This window comes from Scophthalmus maximus, chromosome 20 (assembly GCF_022379125.1).
Source record: "Scophthalmus maximus strain ysfricsl-2021 chromosome 20, ASM2237912v1, whole genome shotgun sequence".
In the NCBI taxonomy this organism is placed as follows: domain Eukaryota; kingdom Metazoa; phylum Chordata; class Actinopteri; order Pleuronectiformes; family Scophthalmidae; genus Scophthalmus; species Scophthalmus maximus.
The window spans coordinates 8,578,145-8,595,280 of record NC_061534.1 but is presented as its reverse complement, the minus strand read 5'-3'; the positions used below and the strand labels follow the sequence as shown (position 1 = coordinate 8,595,280).

The 17,136-nt window shown below is 43.5% G+C and overlaps 1 protein-coding gene across 4 annotated transcripts; it reads left to right on the top strand.

The window, feature by feature from the left end:
- The first annotated feature begins 277 nt into the window (after positions 1–277).
- dgcr2 (DiGeorge syndrome critical region gene 2) lies at positions 278–15,647 on the top strand. 4 transcript variants are annotated; one of them, XM_047329419.1, is made up of 11 exons: positions 278–733; positions 7,130–7,162; positions 8,219–8,341; positions 10,207–10,293; positions 10,401–10,611; positions 11,625–11,701; positions 11,812–11,994; positions 12,110–12,313; positions 12,925–13,074; positions 13,236–13,472; positions 13,563–15,647. In XM_047329419.1, the coding sequence occupies exons 1-11, from the start codon at positions 652–654 to the stop codon at positions 13,784–13,786; spliced, it is 1,611 nt and encodes a 536-aa protein (XP_047185375.1). In that variant the 5' UTR covers positions 278–651; the 3' UTR covers positions 13,787–15,647. The 4 variants fall into 4 exon arrangements, with proteins under 4 accessions (XP_047185375.1, XP_035464333.1, XP_047185377.1 ...); XM_035608440.2 differs by having other exon boundaries at positions 279–733; positions 12,922–13,074; XM_047329420.1 differs by lacking the exon at positions 7,130–7,162 and having other exon boundaries at positions 280–733; positions 12,922–13,074.
- Positions 15,648–17,136: the final 1,489 nt, after the last annotated feature.

The window sequence follows — 17,136 nt, the reverse complement described above, 5'->3', positions numbered from 1 at the left end:
TTAAGGGGGGGGGGGGGTTGTAGCTGGTGTGATGGATGACTCAGGGTCATGTCGAATATGAAGCTGCGCCATTCATCATCCTGTGTCTGCTCCGTGGGACCGGTGATAGTATTTTCAAGGTTGGATTCTTCACACATTAATCTCATCGGGTACACACACACACACACACACAGAGAGAGAGAGAGAGAGAGAGAGAGACACGCGCACACGCACGAGCTGGTTATCGAGCGTCACGTCGGGTTTAATCAGACTAACTCCGCCCCGGCGGCTCCTCCAGCTGGTCATCAGTGTGTTGCATGTTCGGGATTGTTGTGATGTGAGGCCGCAGCCATCTTGGATCTGCGCCGCTCAGTCCACACCGAGCTGCGGGACCAGGACGGACGACGTCCACGGCGGAGACAGTTGGCCCACGTCGGCTCCTCGGCCCACGACACCAGAGAGATCTGTGTGTGTTCGTTGTTTTGCCGCACGGTGCGACAATGCTTGGCACGCGCTCTTTTTCTCCGTTAGCTGCGGGGTTGAGTGCATAAAGACATGGGGACGGACGGCTCAGAGCGGTCCTCGATATAGTTCCGGTGAGGACGACGGTGCAGATCCTCGGCATATATTTTTTGATTTCTGGATAGAGGAGTGACTATGAATGGAGGATAAATGTTGCCGAAGGCTGACAGCAGCAGTTTCGTCCTCTTCTCTCTCCTCTTCGTCCTCACGGTGACGGACCCACCACGCACAGGTAACTCTTAACCCGGGTGTTTCTTCCCTTCGCTCGCGTTCCCGCAGGCGGGTGCGTGTGGAGGAAGTGGCGATAAACCGATTAGGGCTGAAGGTTCAGCGAGGAGCGGGCGGAGGGGCCTGCTGCGCAGACCACGGCCTCGGGTGGTTTTTCCAACCGCCGCTGTGCAGCGTTGGCCGGGGCGCGCGGCGCGGCGACATGGGAGCGGTCCTTCTCCTTTGGCAAAAAGTGGGTCAGATGAAACCACGAGTTGTCAAATCATTTAGCGACGAGCACACATCGCGGAGTCTGCACAGCAACTACACTTCCAGGAAAAGCACTTTGACAATATTCAGTCTTTTCCAAACACGGCTCATCAACAATCGGCAACTTCTCGCTAGAGCTGCATTTGGGGACTCGTGGTGCACAGACGTCGGTCTTCAGTGGTCGTGTTTGCCCTCCACCTCGTCCCCTCGTCCCCTCGTGCGTCCGCGCTTCAGCCGCGGCTCTCATTTGGAATGAGAGTCAGAGATTCATCCTCCCACCTCACCGGTGTCACGCGTCTCACCCACGGACCTCACGTCGATGTAACTGCCGCGACTTGGCCCCTAGATGCTTCTGGTCCTCTGTTTGTGTAATGAGAAGTTGATGGACGTGTCTCTGTTGCAGCGTACTGCAGATGAAATACACGGCCTATTGTTATAAAATCCATCGAGTCCCTTCGAGTGCAGTACCTGGTTCACTGGAGCCCTCTTCTTGTGTCACGGTTTGTTCCCAACTGGCAGTGTTTTATGAACCTAATGTCACTAAATCATCTCCCTTTCCAGACTAGTTGCTCAAATTTCTGGCCATGTTTACACAAAGGGAAAGATTTCAGGCTCTCTTAAGCCATTTTCATTAACTGAGCCAAACAAGACTCTGTTAACCTTCCCTGGTTTGATTTAGATTTGGATTTTTGAACCAACCAAAGAGTCAAGGCACTAGAAGTCTGTCACGTGTAAAGCATATGATCACATACCTTTTTGAAACTGATTTCTGTTCTTTTTGGCAGGTGATACACAGTTTTATGGGTTGTACGGCCCATTTAAAGGTATTTCAACAGGTACAAAAACTGCATGGGTTATAATCTAAGACAGAGCAGGTAAAAATAAAGCAGTTATAAGGATAATTTCAATCATTTTTTATTTTTTTGCATAACTCATTACCGTATATCATATCATATTAGACATACAAACCTTGAAAACAATAGGATCGTATTGCCTGTGAGGAAACCTTGCCTGATTACGCTATGAACGGCAAACACAGCGGCCACAGTTGTGATTATTCTCTTACAAGAAGCGTTAAAAGTTTCACAAAGACATATCTTTGATATTACTATGGACATAACTTTGTGTATATGTGCCCATTATGAGAGTTTTGAGCCACATAAAATCACTTTCTGGCAGACGATCACTTTTTGGCTCCACACCGGCCTTGTGATCCTGGCAATTGTTGCAGATTAGAAAGTTATCTGTTCAGCTCACGGGTACCTGTCACTGTTGTTTTGGCTGGAAACAAAGTCTGTCTGCTTCTTCTTGTTGTGTGTTTTGCGCAGAGTTCCTGTTTGTGGGGCACATATGAAGTTCATATCGGGAGGCTCTTGTGGTTCACTGGCTCTCGATTACAGCTGTAATTTTTCATCTTTCATCAAAGGCTACAAAGTGGACCTAAGACCTTTTAGATTGGAAATGATCTGTGGTCCATATTTGAATAGAAGCCCGGGTTTCACTTTGTGTGTGGAAATCACCACTTGTTGTTTGTGGTATAATGCTGTGGCCCGCATCCCAGGGCTCCTGCAGGAGACTACCTGTTTCCTTGCTCTTGGCTTCATCGGCGTGGGTGTGTTTTTTTGTAGAGCATGCCGGTGCACATCTAGTGCTAGCTTCCTAAAAGCCTGATGCCCAAATGGGTAGGCGGTTTAGAAACAGAACAAACCACTTTCTCGGAACATAATTCACTTGTGCCACACCAGGTTACTGAGGCAGGATGAGTTGCTCTTAAAGGTTATGGTTTCATTTAAACTTTGCTTGAGTTGCTTGACGATGTGCATAAATGTCACATTTCTTTGATTTGTAAGAAGCCTTCAGTCTTGTACAACCAGGTCTGGATGCTTGCCAGTGAGAATGGCAACATTAAAATGTCAAAATATTTGACTGTGGTTTGGCTTTACTCACTCTTGCACACCAGAGTTTTTTTTGATTCCAAATATGATCAGAACCATTCCTCTGACTGATTACAAAGACATTTACGATTAACGCGAGTCCTCATGATTCCTCATGTATGAATATTATGCGTAACTGTGGTATAAAAAGGTATGTGATCATATGCTTTACACATGACAGACTTCTAGTGCCTTGCATCTTTGGTAGGTTAAAAAATCATAATCAAACCAGGAAAGGTTAACAGAGTCTTGTTTGGCTCAGTTAATGAAAATGGCTTAAGAGAGCCTGCATTCTTTCCCTTTGTGTAAACATGGCCAGAACTTTGAGCAACTAGTCAGCAGAACTTTGTTCATTGCCTTTGAGGCTGAGCCGTCCGTCTGTGTAACGTCACCAGCAGCTGGTTCATCACTATTTGTTCTAACTGGATACTTCACTGACGAGACTGCAGTTATAGTTGACAGTTAACTTCCAGTGACCAAAATGGAGAAGTCTACTAAATGTACTAAAGTAAATGTTTTTTGGGTTGTTTTTTTTTAAAAGCCCAATGGCATTTTATTGGTTGTTGATTTGATGTCAAAAGAAGTGATGCATTTCTGCCAAATATCAATGCAGGTTTCGAAGTAGGTCTTTGAAAAAAATCCCATTTCTTTTTATGTAAGTTTCCAACCTTGAGCATAACATAATTTTATTCTTTGTAAAGGCACAAAGTCCATAGATTTCTGTGTCTTTTTGTAATTAGAGGAGGAGTTTTTCCAAGGACAAGGCAGTAAGCAGTTTGCTTCAGATAATTGATTTAGAGCAGCAACGGTGTTGGCTCAATGAAGAGCATTCTATTCAACATAGTGTGACTTTTATCTTTGAGTGGCTCATTGGTTTGGAACTGGGAGGGAAAAGTGACCCACTTAATGCAAGTGTTTTTAGTGTTACTAATTAAAATTTGGGAAATAAATGTTTTGGTGCGGCCCTATAAATAGTCTTTTATGAGCTCCAACGACCTCTAAAAGTTATTAGGCGTTACGAGAAAACAGACAGTTTATTTCCTGCTGCCGGGTTCTGTGAGGTGGCCCCGACCTTCGACACATTTCTCGCTTTCTCACCGTCACAGCTGAAATTGTTTTTGCAGCGTCTTGCTCCTGCTGTCGTTATCACTGAAACACACTGTTATTATTAATTTGTAAATGACCAGCATTAACTTTTTCTTTCAATTTGGCGAACCTTGGTGATAGTCAATTTTTGAATGTTAACCATTTTAAGTATTAACTGTGTCAAATCAGTTCATCGGTGTTTACTCTTTCAGTGCAAAACAGGAAAAACAACAAAAAAAAGTTTTTAGTTTTTTGGAAGCCAGTTCAAATGGCAAAATTGACCCACATTAACAATATCCTAGTTCAAAACGCTTTTTGTTTTCATGCGGGCTACTTGTCAAATGTTTTGCAGCTCTTTTTTTGCTCTGGTTTTATCCTTGCTGAGCAGAGGGAAATATGTTGGTTTTAAATGTGAGCTATTATAATGAAATGGACATGAAGGCCTTTACCCACTCGCTGCCTTTAACAATGAGCCTCAGAGCTGTTGTGAATCATCAGAGGCTGGAGATGATGCATGGACAGTTCATTGCTCCCTTACACTTGGGTATGACCGCGCTGGGGCAGTTTCATTCTCTTCATTGTATTTTTCTGTCGGTTATGTAAGAGATGCAGAGGCTGACGTCTCCCAGCGTAGCTAGTGTTCACTCGTACATATACTCGACATCTCAAAATCCAAAGCTTGTGAGAGAAACGGCCTCAATAAGAACTGATTGTATCCTGCTTGCTCTGCAAAATTCAGAACCACCCTGTTTGACGTTCATTAGTCCTTAATACTGTGACGTGTTACAGTATATGCAGCATTAATCCTTGCAAAGATACAGTAGGAGTGCATGCATGTCACGAATCACCGTTCTCTAAATCCATGGTTTGGTTCAAATCTACATCGAAAACCTTTTGGTGGTTTGGGGTCGCCCTGACATCTGTGATGGGGCAGCATGGCTCAGGAGTAGTTGCCCAGTGATCAGACGTGAACCATTTGTTGATTTGCCAAAATTGAAAAAACTTAACCACCTCATCAAATATTTAACATCGACAGTGAAATCGCTACCAAACAGGAAGGGGAATAAGAGCTTTCAGGCAGCTTCATTGACCACAACTGGTTCAGACTCTCCATCCCAATCAGCAGGATGTTCAGATTATGACCAACGAAGCAAACCTCTACTCAAAGCCTTCATAGACGGGGGCTGTTATAATGTGGAAATGCCCGAGTGGTGCCTTCAACTGGTAATATGTGATAACCTAAAGCAGCAGGCTAGTGGGATCTGAATAAATTCTCCCTTCCTGGATTTTCCAGCAGCAGCAGCCGTTTTCAGAGAAGCACAGACAGCATGTGTGCAGGCAGCAAGTCTTTATTCAAACAGAGCTCAGAGCTTGTTGTTTTTTCTTCTCATGTTGAACACATTTTCAATAAGCAGTAACCAGCTTGATTTGGATTCTGTGTGCTAGTTAGTTTCCCTGTAAGCTAACGAAGCAAAGCAGCAAGTCTTATTGCAATGCTGGGTGGGGTGGGGTGGGGGCGTGTCCTTAGAAAGTCTTAGGATACATTTTTAGGCCTGTCACCACCAAAGGTCCCCTCGAAAACGTCTCTACTCTGCCATACGCAATTACCTGGCAGCCAAGCAAAGAGATGAAAGAGATTATATTCACACTGTTTTAGCGTCTCGCGAAGCACTGAAAAATGGATTGACTTGGAAAGCCATACACATTTTTAACCCACTCACATTAGTATACATTCGGAATCTAAATGGTAATTATAAATGTCAGCAACAAATCCTCTCTAATGCATGTGGGATCCACGGTCTCTAATGTCATCAACCTGACACGTTCAGACTCAACAGGGTCCCAGGAGACGGACACGGGTTGGTAATGCGTCTCAATCCACTTAGTCTTAACTTAGACAGAGTGACGTCTTCCGCATTAGAGGGCTTTTAAAACACCTTTTGGCAGAGCGGAGACAATTTAAGTTGAGGTCAGACATAAAGGATGGGTCCACTTTAAGTGGGGTTTTTTCCCCTCATTATTCATATTCAATGAGGGCCTAAATTATGAAGCGTATGACATAATAGGTAGAGTGACAATCATTTTTTTGGCATATTAATTCCATTTCACTTGATCGGCGGAACAACTTGATAATGTGAGATCCTTCAGTAAGTGAGAAGCTGTGGCCGAATGGTTAGATTTAAATTTATTGAAAATGCCGCACTACGCTGGATGATTGTAATGTAACGAGAGCCCGGCTGATTTATCGGATGGCCACTAAAATCGGCCGACATATCGTATCGGTGTTTATGTTTGCTGTTATGCGGGGATATGAGAACTTTTATTTTTACTGAATACACATTGCAAAAAGGATGTGCCCCTATGTTTAATTTAACAAAATATGTTTTTCTTAATTCAAGTTCTATATATTCGATTGAATTTGTGTTTTCTTTTTGTTCATAATTATTTATTATAAAGTTTAAAAATCAAGCCTCAATTTCATTTCATTGTCACAAGAGTTTGACAACGCTGTCTTTGGACTCTAAAGAGAAACATTTATCAGCTGATTTAAAGGTTTCGGCAATGGCCTCCAAAAATTCATATTGATCTTTCCTCTAAATGAAACAATGGGGAAACTTTCAGTGTAGTCTCTTTTGAAATGGAATCATTTTTTCGGTGCATTTCAAGGCTAATTGTGCAGCAGTCAGAACCGCAGTATAAATATAGATCTTTTCTATCACTGTCTTAAAGGTTGTGACCTTGCTCTGTGGGATCAAGCAAAGCTGGGAATCTTTTTTTTGTTTTTGGTTTAAATCAGACAAGGTGGTGGGTTACACAGGTGAAACAACCGTCACGGTCTTGAAATAGCTCAGAGCAGAGTGGGTGGTCCACTTCCACTGGAGGTCCACACAACCACCTGTATCCAAGAACAGATGGTCCAACTTTCAGGCTGCTGGGCGAGCGTCGGGGGAGATCTCTGGTCACCGACTAACGCCAGAGAATTATTCTGGAGTAGAAATAATAGATTTCCTTATAGACAACATAGAGGGCAGCTGCTCTTGGATACAGGTGGTTATTTTTTGCATCAAACTGAAGTTTGTCAAGAGGACACTGACAGAAGAGTCACTATATTGTTTTTGTATTTGTTTCAGGTCCGCGGCTAGCTCTGGCAAGATTATTGTCAGGTAAGAAAGCAGTATGTCTTCTAGCGTAGTAGCGGTCAGAGCTTTGTGTTGGACTATTTCAGCAGCTGCTTTAGTTTGAACCTTTTTTCCTTTTCCTTTTGCTTTAAAGCTCATAAGACGGAAAGAAGTTCTCCTTAGAAAAAAACCCTAAAATCTTGAAAACACCTTGGATTGTTTTATCTTCCTCTTAATGTCCTTTAAGTGCTTTTCAATGGAAGACGCCTTCTTTGTAGTTAAGCTCTGACTCCGGCTGATCATTTCTTAATATTATTCTAGACGAACTTTAATTTTCTTGTAAGTAAGCATAGTTTTTATGTTGATCCCTTTAAAGTTTTTATGCTCCTTTGCTGCACTGACTTATTTGCGTTTGCCAACAGACTTGTTCCTTCATCACATGAAAAAGGTTTGACACAGTCGGCTCTGATGCTCCTGTTGCTGGAGAACTATTGAGCACAAACTGTTGCTGAGGGATATAAACAGTCAATAAGCCTGTAGACGTAGTTGAGTATGTTTCAGGCTGCCTCGCTCTAGTCGCCCTCATAACTTGGAGCGGTTATTTAAAGACTCGCTTACAAAAGTCCTGTTTGTTTTATTCTCTGTGGTGTGATTTTGTGGAATATCTTAAATTACTCGGGCATTGCACACCCAGTTTGGCAGACATGAGACTCTTTGTCCTGGTTCATATTTGTGAAGTAAAACTATTCTGTTACCAACTGCTGTGGGTTGTCTTTTTTCTTTTTACACGATCCCTTAACGATCTAATTTTTCCCTTCAATGCTGTACTAAAGTGTTCAGATTCACTTTCAGTCGTAGTCGTGGTCTTATTTGACCCAGATGCCCTCATATTGCAGCTGGTCACTATCAGCAAGAACATTAGAAACACTTCAACAATATTCCATACTCCAATTTTATTCTCCTTCACCATCCAAGATTATTTTTATCAACTGCCATCATGAAATGTCGAGTGTCCTCATTCGGTCCTGCGCTGGAATATAAAATCGTTGTCTCTCGTTTGAGAGAGGCCGTCGTCACACGAACTCTCTGGTTGTGTTTCAGAGCAGCGCTGCAGCCCTGGGCAGTTTGCCTGCCACAGTGGGAAGATGAAGTGTATCCCGATGTCCTGGCAGTGCGACGGCTGGACAGCGTGTGACGACAAGAGTGACGAGATGGACTGTCCCTGTGAGTATAGCTCGCGGAAGCCCCTTTGTTTTACAACCTGCTGTGCTACGAAACCACCCACAGCAGGATTGATGTCTGGAAAAGAATAGCTACACATCTGGTCGATTGGATCACAGCTGGGCAGATCTGTATACAGGTGTGGATGCACAGCAGATTGCCTCCAGGACGAGGTTAGCGGCTCTGGACTGACGGCGGCAGAAGGCAGACGGACGGACAGTTGTATATTTTAGTGGCTGCACGTGTCTGTGTTTTTGTTAACTGTCCGTTCATCTCTTCAACACGGCATAGATAATGCCGTGTTGAGCCTTTGACCGAAAATCCTATTGTTTCCTCCTAAACCCGGAGAGACCTTATCCCCCCAGATCTCTGACCGCATAATGGGAATTATTGAAGGGATTGAGTCCAGCATGTGACATCCATACAGCACAGTAGCTGTGCATGCTCCGTGTTGACAGCCTGACAACAACACCGTGGACTGAGCAAGGTTCACTGGTACACTGGACTCATTTATCGAACGGGGAAATAAGAGCCGGAATTGTTTGTTAAAACATCACCAACGGCAATTAATGCTGACGCAGAAACGTCCTCTAGTTTCTTTGTTCATTCACAAATGCACATACAGTATATTCTGCATTCTGCAGGAGCAAATGCTGATTATTCTGCCTGTATAGCATATCTGTGGTTTCATAAAGAAATCCCATTAAAAGAGCCAAACAGTGTTTACCCACGCCTCAGTGAACAGTGTCGGCTAAATCAACAGCCCGCACTGAAATCAATGTTCATGCCTGGGATTAGCTCTTTGTTGGATAACATGCAGCGATCCTTTAGCCGGAGAAAGACAAACACCAGAGCAAACTGTTGGACTGTACAGTGTCAATACAAACTGGAAAATAAAAAACAGGAAATCATTATAAAATATCCAACTAGCAAATGGAACACACATGGCCAGGCAGCACCAAAGTAAATCATGTTGCAAACTGAAGACCAGTTATCGTACGATTAAGACCGATAACTGTGAGAACTCGAATGTAACCAGAGAGATTTGTTGTATGAAGAATGCATTGATAACTTGGTCACAAAAAGACCGAAAGAACAAACTAGAAATGTTACACAAATTTCAAGAATTTTTTTTAAAGTTTTAAAAGATGCTCAGAAGTTTTCAATTCAGGCTGTGACTTAGTTTGAGAACTGAGAACTGCACTGCAACAGTGGAACACCAACTCTCTCTTGTTGATTATTATGTTTCTGACGCTGTTATCTATGAACAACTAGTGAAGCTTTATGGTCAAACTAAAGTTTGTCTGTTGAGTGATGCAGCCGTTTGTGTCTTATCATTAGTTATCAGCAGGAGACTCATTTTGACATTGTTCCAGGGAAAAAAAAAGGTCTACACAATGGCGGGGTTCTTCCCCTACTCCAGATCCAAGTCACTGTAAAATCCTGATAATGCTTAGAAGAAGATACAAGGTTCTGCTTTTATCTTCCTCAAATCTGTGTGTACTTCCTTGATCTTCTCTGAGGTTTAGATTGTTGTCAAGATTGCAAAACGTGCATGTTTCAAATTCCTGTTATAAGAAAGGAATCTCAGCATGTGATGAATTACCTGGAAGAGCTGGTGCAGAAACGAGCCCCACTGATGGTTTATGAGTTTATTATTTAATCAGGCAAATGAATAGGTTTTATTCGTACCTTTGAACACAGGCACGGTCTGACGGTGGCTCGTTACGTCACACACTCTTCACAGGTAGCACTACACAAAATAATGTGTGCACTGAAAAATAACCTCCACAGAACTTTTTAGAATAAATATAAATCAAACATTTGTTAAACTACACATTTGTTGACCTTTAGTGAATTTCTTGCAGCTATAAAGGAGGAGAGGTTTCGGTTTGGCAACGGATATGACCAGGTGGAAGACGTCATCGGCGTGGCTCAGCCTGTGCGCTTCAACAGTAAGTATTCTCCCCGTTTTATTTTGTGGATTTTAGAGTTGTTGGATCTGCACTGTGCACCCAGCTCTGATCAACCACAACGCTCAAGTTTCCTTCTCGGTCCACAGAGAAATGCCCCAGCGGGTGGCACCACTACGAGAAGACAGCCAGCTGCTACAAGGTGTACCTGCGGAATGAGAACTACTGGCAGGCGGTGGACACGTGTCAGAAAGTCAACGGCTCACTGGCGACATTCGTGACCAACGAGGAGCTGCAGTTCATCCTGAAGATCGAGGTGGACTTCGACGACAAAGTCTGCGAGCGCAGAGACCAGTGCAAGTGAGTGTTTACGGTCTGGTCACGTGCACGTGTTTTCACCTCTTTTAACACTGAAGAATCCAGGCAAACCAAAATGCGTCACTACAAACCACATGAGAATGTTCACGTCCCTTATTGGTCAGATGTGTCTGAGGCGGGAGCCAGAAAAGTAAACACAGGAATCAAGGTCCTGTGTTCGGGATTAGTGCATATTTAGGTGAAACATTCATTTATCATGGTGCAACAGTTGCTGCTTCAGTTTGTGTGGTTTGTCGCATCCCACAATGCAATGCACACGTGGCCACAGCAGCTGTGTAGCTCCAACTTGCAAATACATATTGGTAGTTGGGTCGGATCCATGTCGGATCACGTTCCCGCCTTGAGCAAACTGCATTAGAAGTAGTTTGAGCACAGATCGAGTGCCCCCCCTCTTACGGGTCTTGGCATGGTTGTTTCGGTGTGACCAGAACGAAGATCCCTGTGTTCGTACTCGCCCAAACAAATCATGAGCTGATCTAAAGTCTGATTGAACCACACACAGAAGCAAAGGTGAAAACCCTGAAGCCTTCTTAAGAATTCCAGGAGCTGAACTTCCTGGATGTTTTGGTGTTTGATCAGAACTTTGCGGTTTACTACAGATGTTTATTTTACCAGTTAACAGGATGTGATAAATGGTTTCTCATGATTATATTAAGAGGTCGTATTAGATATTTCATGTAATTTACACTGTAAATAGTTGCCTGCATGCAGGCTTGTAATCTCTGCCGTCAAGCCTTTGTAGTTACAGAAGAGGAAACTCCGTGACCTCAGATCAAGTTTCACTTGTGCTTCATCTTTGTTAACCTTTTCTTTTTGTTCCCATCATATAAAATCATATCAAATGTATCACAGCCTTTTCCAGCAGAGGTTTGTTGTGTGTAGTAGGCCATCTAGTGGCCAATTGTGCCAATTTAATCACCTTAAATTGACGTAATGCACAAACCCTGAAATAGGCCATTAGCAACTGTAAACTTAAGGGTTTGTTTGTTTTGAAGGTTTTGGGTCGGCTACCAGTATGTGATCACCAATCAGAACCACTCTCTGGAGGGCCGCTGGGAGGTGGCATACAAAGGTATGTAAGGTTTGCTTTTGTCTGCCCCTTTTTAAGAATGAAAAGAAGCAAATTTCTAAATGTAAGCTTTGGAAATTTTGAAAAATATGCGGTGTCATGTTTTTCAACAGGATCAATGCAGGTGTTTCTGCCGCCTGAGGATCTGACCAATTTTGGGGAGGCGTCTCCCACCCAGGACAACGTCTTCTGCGCCCAGCTGCAGCGCTTCCAGATCAAAAGCATGAACGAGCGAGGCCTGCACAGTTGGCACGCCGAGAACTGCTACAAAGAGTTCCCCTTTCTCTGCAAGAGGAGTATGTGCTCACTTTGTCTTTTTCCGCCCACGTGCTAAAACAGCAACATTATTTGTTTTGTGATGTTTGTTTTTCTCTGTTTTGCATTGTCCTCACGTTATATTTCACCCGACAGGGCAAACGTGCGTGGATATAAAAGACAACGTCGTGAACGAGGGCTACTACTTCACCCCCAAAGGGGACGACCCGTGTCTGAGCTGCACGTGTCACGACGGCGAGCCCGAGATGTGCGTGGCGGCGCTGTGCGAGCGGCCGCAGGGCTGCCAGCACTTCCGCAAGGATCCCAAAGAGTGCTGCAAGTTCACCTGCCTGGACCCAGGTAATGACGTCTCCTGGTGCATCTCACCGATCAGAGCGGCGTTTTAACTTTGGCAGAATATTCTCCCCTTTGAGTTCAGTCACCGGTGGTTGTGCTGGTGAAATGACAGAAACTTGGACTGGTCATACCTGGAGCTTGACGTGAAAACATTTTAATGTAACAGTCACAAGGTGGAGCTCCTCACAGATCTGTAGAATTTTATTTACTGTTTAGTTTAGTTTTTTTCATTCTACAGTAGGATATTTAAAAATATTTGATAAGTGGTGACACGACCCAAAATGGTTAGGATGCGAACCACATGGACACATTTGCCTTGAGAAGCAGGTTCCTGGTTCGGATCCCGGCCAACCAGATCATTGACTGCATGTCTCTGCCCTTTTATCTCACCCCGTTTCCTGATTCTTTTTCTCCAAATCATTTAAAAGATGAGCAAGAATGCAGAAAAAAAAAAGATTTAATAAATGAGATAGTTAAAAAAGAATTAAGACTTGTATTGTAGAAAGCCTGGTTTATAGAAACACTTGGCATCAACTGTCTACTTGAGAGGGCGAAATTTAAACATTTGTTACAATCGTATTTTGTCGCGTGTTTTTGCTCTTTCCCCTCAGATGGAAACAGTCTGTTTGACTCGATGGCCAGTGGGATGAGACTGATCGTCAGCTGCATCTCGTCCTTCCTCATCCTCTCCCTGCTGCTCTTCATGGTGCACAGACTCCGTCAGCGGAGACGTGAACGCATTGAAACCCTGATCGGAGGAAACTGTAAGCATTGACACACTCTCACCGCTCTCGGGTTGATAAGAATGAAGTTGTGTGATGAGGCTTATTCATTAAAATTAGTTTTAAATTAATGTAGGTGAATATTGTATTTCATAGCAGTCAATTCCCATCATCATCTGTGTCCGTCTGTCTTATTTACTCAGTGCATCACTTTAACCTTGGAAGACGAGTCCCGGGCTTTGAGTACGGCCCGGATGCTTTTGGCACTGGCCTCACTCCACTTCATCTGTCTGACGACGGAGAGGGAGGCGCTTTCCATTTCCAGGAGCCCCCTCCGCCGTACGTAGCCTACAAATACCCCGACATCCAGCACCCAGACGACCCCCCTCCTCCGTACGAGGCCTCCATCAACCCAGACAGCCTCCTCTACTTGGACCTCGGTACACGCTGATCCTTGACTTGTTATTCACGTGTCTTACCGTTTTCACAAAACTGAGTTTCTGATTCCTCTCTTTGTCGATTCCCCTCAGGACGTAGTGGCGTTTCCATGGTGCCGAGCCATATGAACGCCATGGGAGACGGGCTCCAGGCAGATATTCCCAACGCGTCCTTTCCTGTGCCAGGCTCGGCGCCGTCCTCTCAGCAGAGGGAAGACTCCATAGATAGCAGCACCCTCCTGGTGGGGCCCGACACTCCGACAGACGGCCCCGCCCCCGCGCCCGCAGACTGCGCCTCCCTCAGCACCATGGTATAGGACCGTGGGCTGGCAGGGAGCTGCACCCGGACGCTGCCTGATAGTGGATGACAGTCACGAGGACGTCGTGCACCGGGAGAGGACGCAGCACACTGCTGTGTCGTGTATCTGAAATGCTGACAGGAGAGTTAATGTTTTGTACAGACGCGTCAGAAGGTGGAGCAGCCCGTGACGGATGGATGCCCTCGTTCTGAAGGGCCTTTTTTCTTTTTCTTTTTTTCTCTCACCAGCATCCGAGGGAGCAGAGAGGACTGTTCCTGTACAGAGAAGAGAAACACTACATTCAAGCTGAGAAAGATGCACTTTTACTTTTAGTGTTGACTGAACGAAGCTTTTGAAAACATCTCAGAGTCCTGATGTAAATACCCCCTCAGGTCTGTGCCAGTCCAATTTGTAATACTTGTGGCATTTCAATCCAGCAGAAGGCAAAAAAAAACAAAAAACAGACAGACGGACGGACAGTGACACCAGCTTTTGTTCCTTGTGCATTTTTGTCTGCATCATTTAAACAGACACATCTGAGTCGATCTACAGGCTACAAATAATGTTCTCATCAGCCTTTGTGTCGCCGGACGTCCCAGATCCAGAAAACCTGTCCCATCAGTTCCTCAGTAGTGCGATACATGAAGCCGTCTTCCAGGTTTATCGAGAGTGTTTTTGCTGCAGAAGATGTTTTGTAGTGAAGAGCTTTAACCTTTTAAGACGGTATGATTAGTTTCCTCTTCCGATAAGGTTTTTCTTAGGTAATGCTGACCCAAGGCATTTATTTATCAGCAAATGTTGTGGTATTGATAAATACTGAATTTGGTAACGTGTTTCTTTTTCGATGATAATTTATTACTGCAGGCTGTAATCTTTATTGTGGGATTAGACGCAGCCTGATCTCCTAACTGATCAGTGAGCGAAAGAAGATCAGGGATGATATCCTGTAATTAAGTTTGGAAAGAAAAGAAAAAAAGACATTTATTCGAGATCACAGTTTCAATCATGAAGTCATTAGGTCATGCAGACGATCCCGGTTTTATTACTTCATCATCAACTCTTCACAGGGTCCTTGTTTACTGACTCATCCCCTGATTAAATCAGGTTTTGTTTATTTGGAAACTAATTTGTCAGTTGTCACATTTGGATGCTGCCCCTCCATTCCCTGACGTGTGTGTGTGTGTGTGTGTGTGTGTGTGTGTGTGTGTGTGTGTGTGTGTGTGTGTGTGTGTGTGTGTGTGTGTGTGTGTGTGTGTGTGTGTGTGTGTGTGTGTGTGTGTGTGTGTGTGTGTGTGTGTGTGTGTGTGTGTGTGTGTGTGTGTGTGTGTGTGTGTGTGTGTTTTTCTCTCTCTTCGGGCAGTACATCTGATATCTCAGTTGTTGAGGTTGTTCTCAGCCACTGATGAAGGTGATGTCACTGACTATAAATGTGAACCGTTTGTTTTGGTGTTGACGAGTCTGTTCTTGTTCTTGTTTCTCAGTGGGTTTTGCAGTTCAAAAAAAAAATTTGAATAAAAGAAAAAGTGTAAACTGTATATTTGGAACGAGTTAGACCTCTTGTTATGACGACAATCGTTTGACTCACTTTAAATGATGAATTTTTATAAGTCGAGAGAGTCGGAGACGACCCACAACCACCAGCATTCAACACACTTGTGATCTGACTCCAGACCTGTTGTAAATGTGTCTGAATGACTGTGCATGTCCGCATAAATCATGTTTGAATTTTCTTGATTTTTTTTATTATTGTTATTGCTATTTTCCCCCTTTTTTTGGCATATTGACAATCCCCAGTGGATTATCCATCAAACAAAATCTCATGAATTGTAGAAAAAAAGTAACTTGCATGTGTGTAAAGGAGACGGTGTACTGGTCTGGGTTTGATTTTTTTTCTTTCTCCCATTGAGATTGTTTTATTGTATTATTGGTTTTATTTTTCAATCTGCCGTTTGGACCTGCAGTGCATGATTTTATCCTCTGGCATGCTGAGAGATTTGTTAATATTTTTTTTGTTTTATTATTATTTTTGATGGAAATATTTTTAGCTAAACCGTGTGTCCTGTACAGTAAGTTCAAAGACGTATAGTTTGAAATATCTGTACAAATCCAAAAACCTGCCCCACGACCTGAACAGCAGCATTCACACTGTAGTCTCTGAGCGAGACTACGGTGGCGTGAGAACTAACTTCATTGGATACGAAACGTTTTATGTATGATATGACAAAGGCTCCGTTTATATTGTCTGTTTATTTCTTTAAATACTACAAAATGCTTCTTTTGCAGGAGGCGGGCGGGCGGGCGGGGCTTGTGTTTTTCTGAGGTAGATGTACATCTAATCAAAATGCCAAATAAATTGCACCACGAAGGACGACTCGTGTGTCAGTGGCTATGAACACATACTGGACCTCACGTTGCACCTCATCGATCATGACATTTAGCTGCTCTGTGAGTCCTTTGACTCACTGAAGAAATCACCCCCCTGTCGTGACCAAATGTCAAAGAGGATTAAGGTGGGATGCAGGGAAATCCCCCCTCCCTCCTTCCCCAACATTGAGATAGAGGTTGTGGGATAAATCCAATCCACGGCAGTCAAAAGATTGAGATAATTTAAAGAAAGCGGATATAGTGACCGCCCGCTGCAGTGACTCACGAGGCAGCCGGCGGAGCGGAGATAGTGATACCCTGCTGCGGGGCATTGTCGCCGGAGAAAGGAGGCTTTGTTCAACACGGGCCAAGTAGTGACAGAATCACACAATCTATCGCTGGATGGCAGAGACGCAACACTCCCAGCTGAGCTGTTCAGTCGAGTCGTGATTGGATTTATGAGACAGTGGAGCAGAGCAACCGCTTCAGTAGTCAATAGCCAATATATATTTATATTAGGGCCGCAACTAACGATTATTTTCATTATCGATTCATCTGTCGATTATTTTCTCGATTAATCGATTAGTTGTTTGGTCCAAAAAAATGTTGAATGTGTTTCCCAAAACCCAAGATGATGTTTTGTTTTGTCCAAACACAAAATGTATTTAGTTCACTGTCATAAAAGAGCAAAGAAACTAGAAAATATTTACATTTAAGCAACTGTAATCAGAGAATTTCTTTCCCATAAAAACTACTTGAACTGATTAATCGATTTTCTAAATAGTTGTCGATTACTAATTGATTAAATGTTGCAGCTCTAATTTATATATATTAATATATATTTATATATATACATGCAACTTAACCTTTATTCCATGTGCAGCATGATTATTGAATAATCAGGTGCAAAAATTGTTCAGGAGGTTCATGTGAAAGCATCATAACATTTCAATACTGCCCCCGTTCACTCAAAGGACTCGATGTTAGAACTAGATTTTCACCAG

What these genes read in the sequence shown, in the direction of transcription:
- dgcr2 (XM_035608440.2), top strand. Translation starts at nt 652, where the DNA reads ATGTTGCCGAAGGCTGACAGCAGCAGTTTCGTCCTCTTCTCTCTCCTC. An exon ending in GACGGACCCACCACGCACAG is followed by an intron (nt 734 to 7,129) that starts GTAACTCTTAAC and finishes TATTTGTTTCAG; the next exon opens with GTCCGCGGCTAGCTCTGGCA. An exon ending in CCTCCTCTACTTGGACCTCG is followed by an intron (nt 13,473 to 13,562) that starts GTACACGCTGAT and finishes GATTCCCCTCAG; the next exon opens with GACGTAGTGGCGTTTCCATG.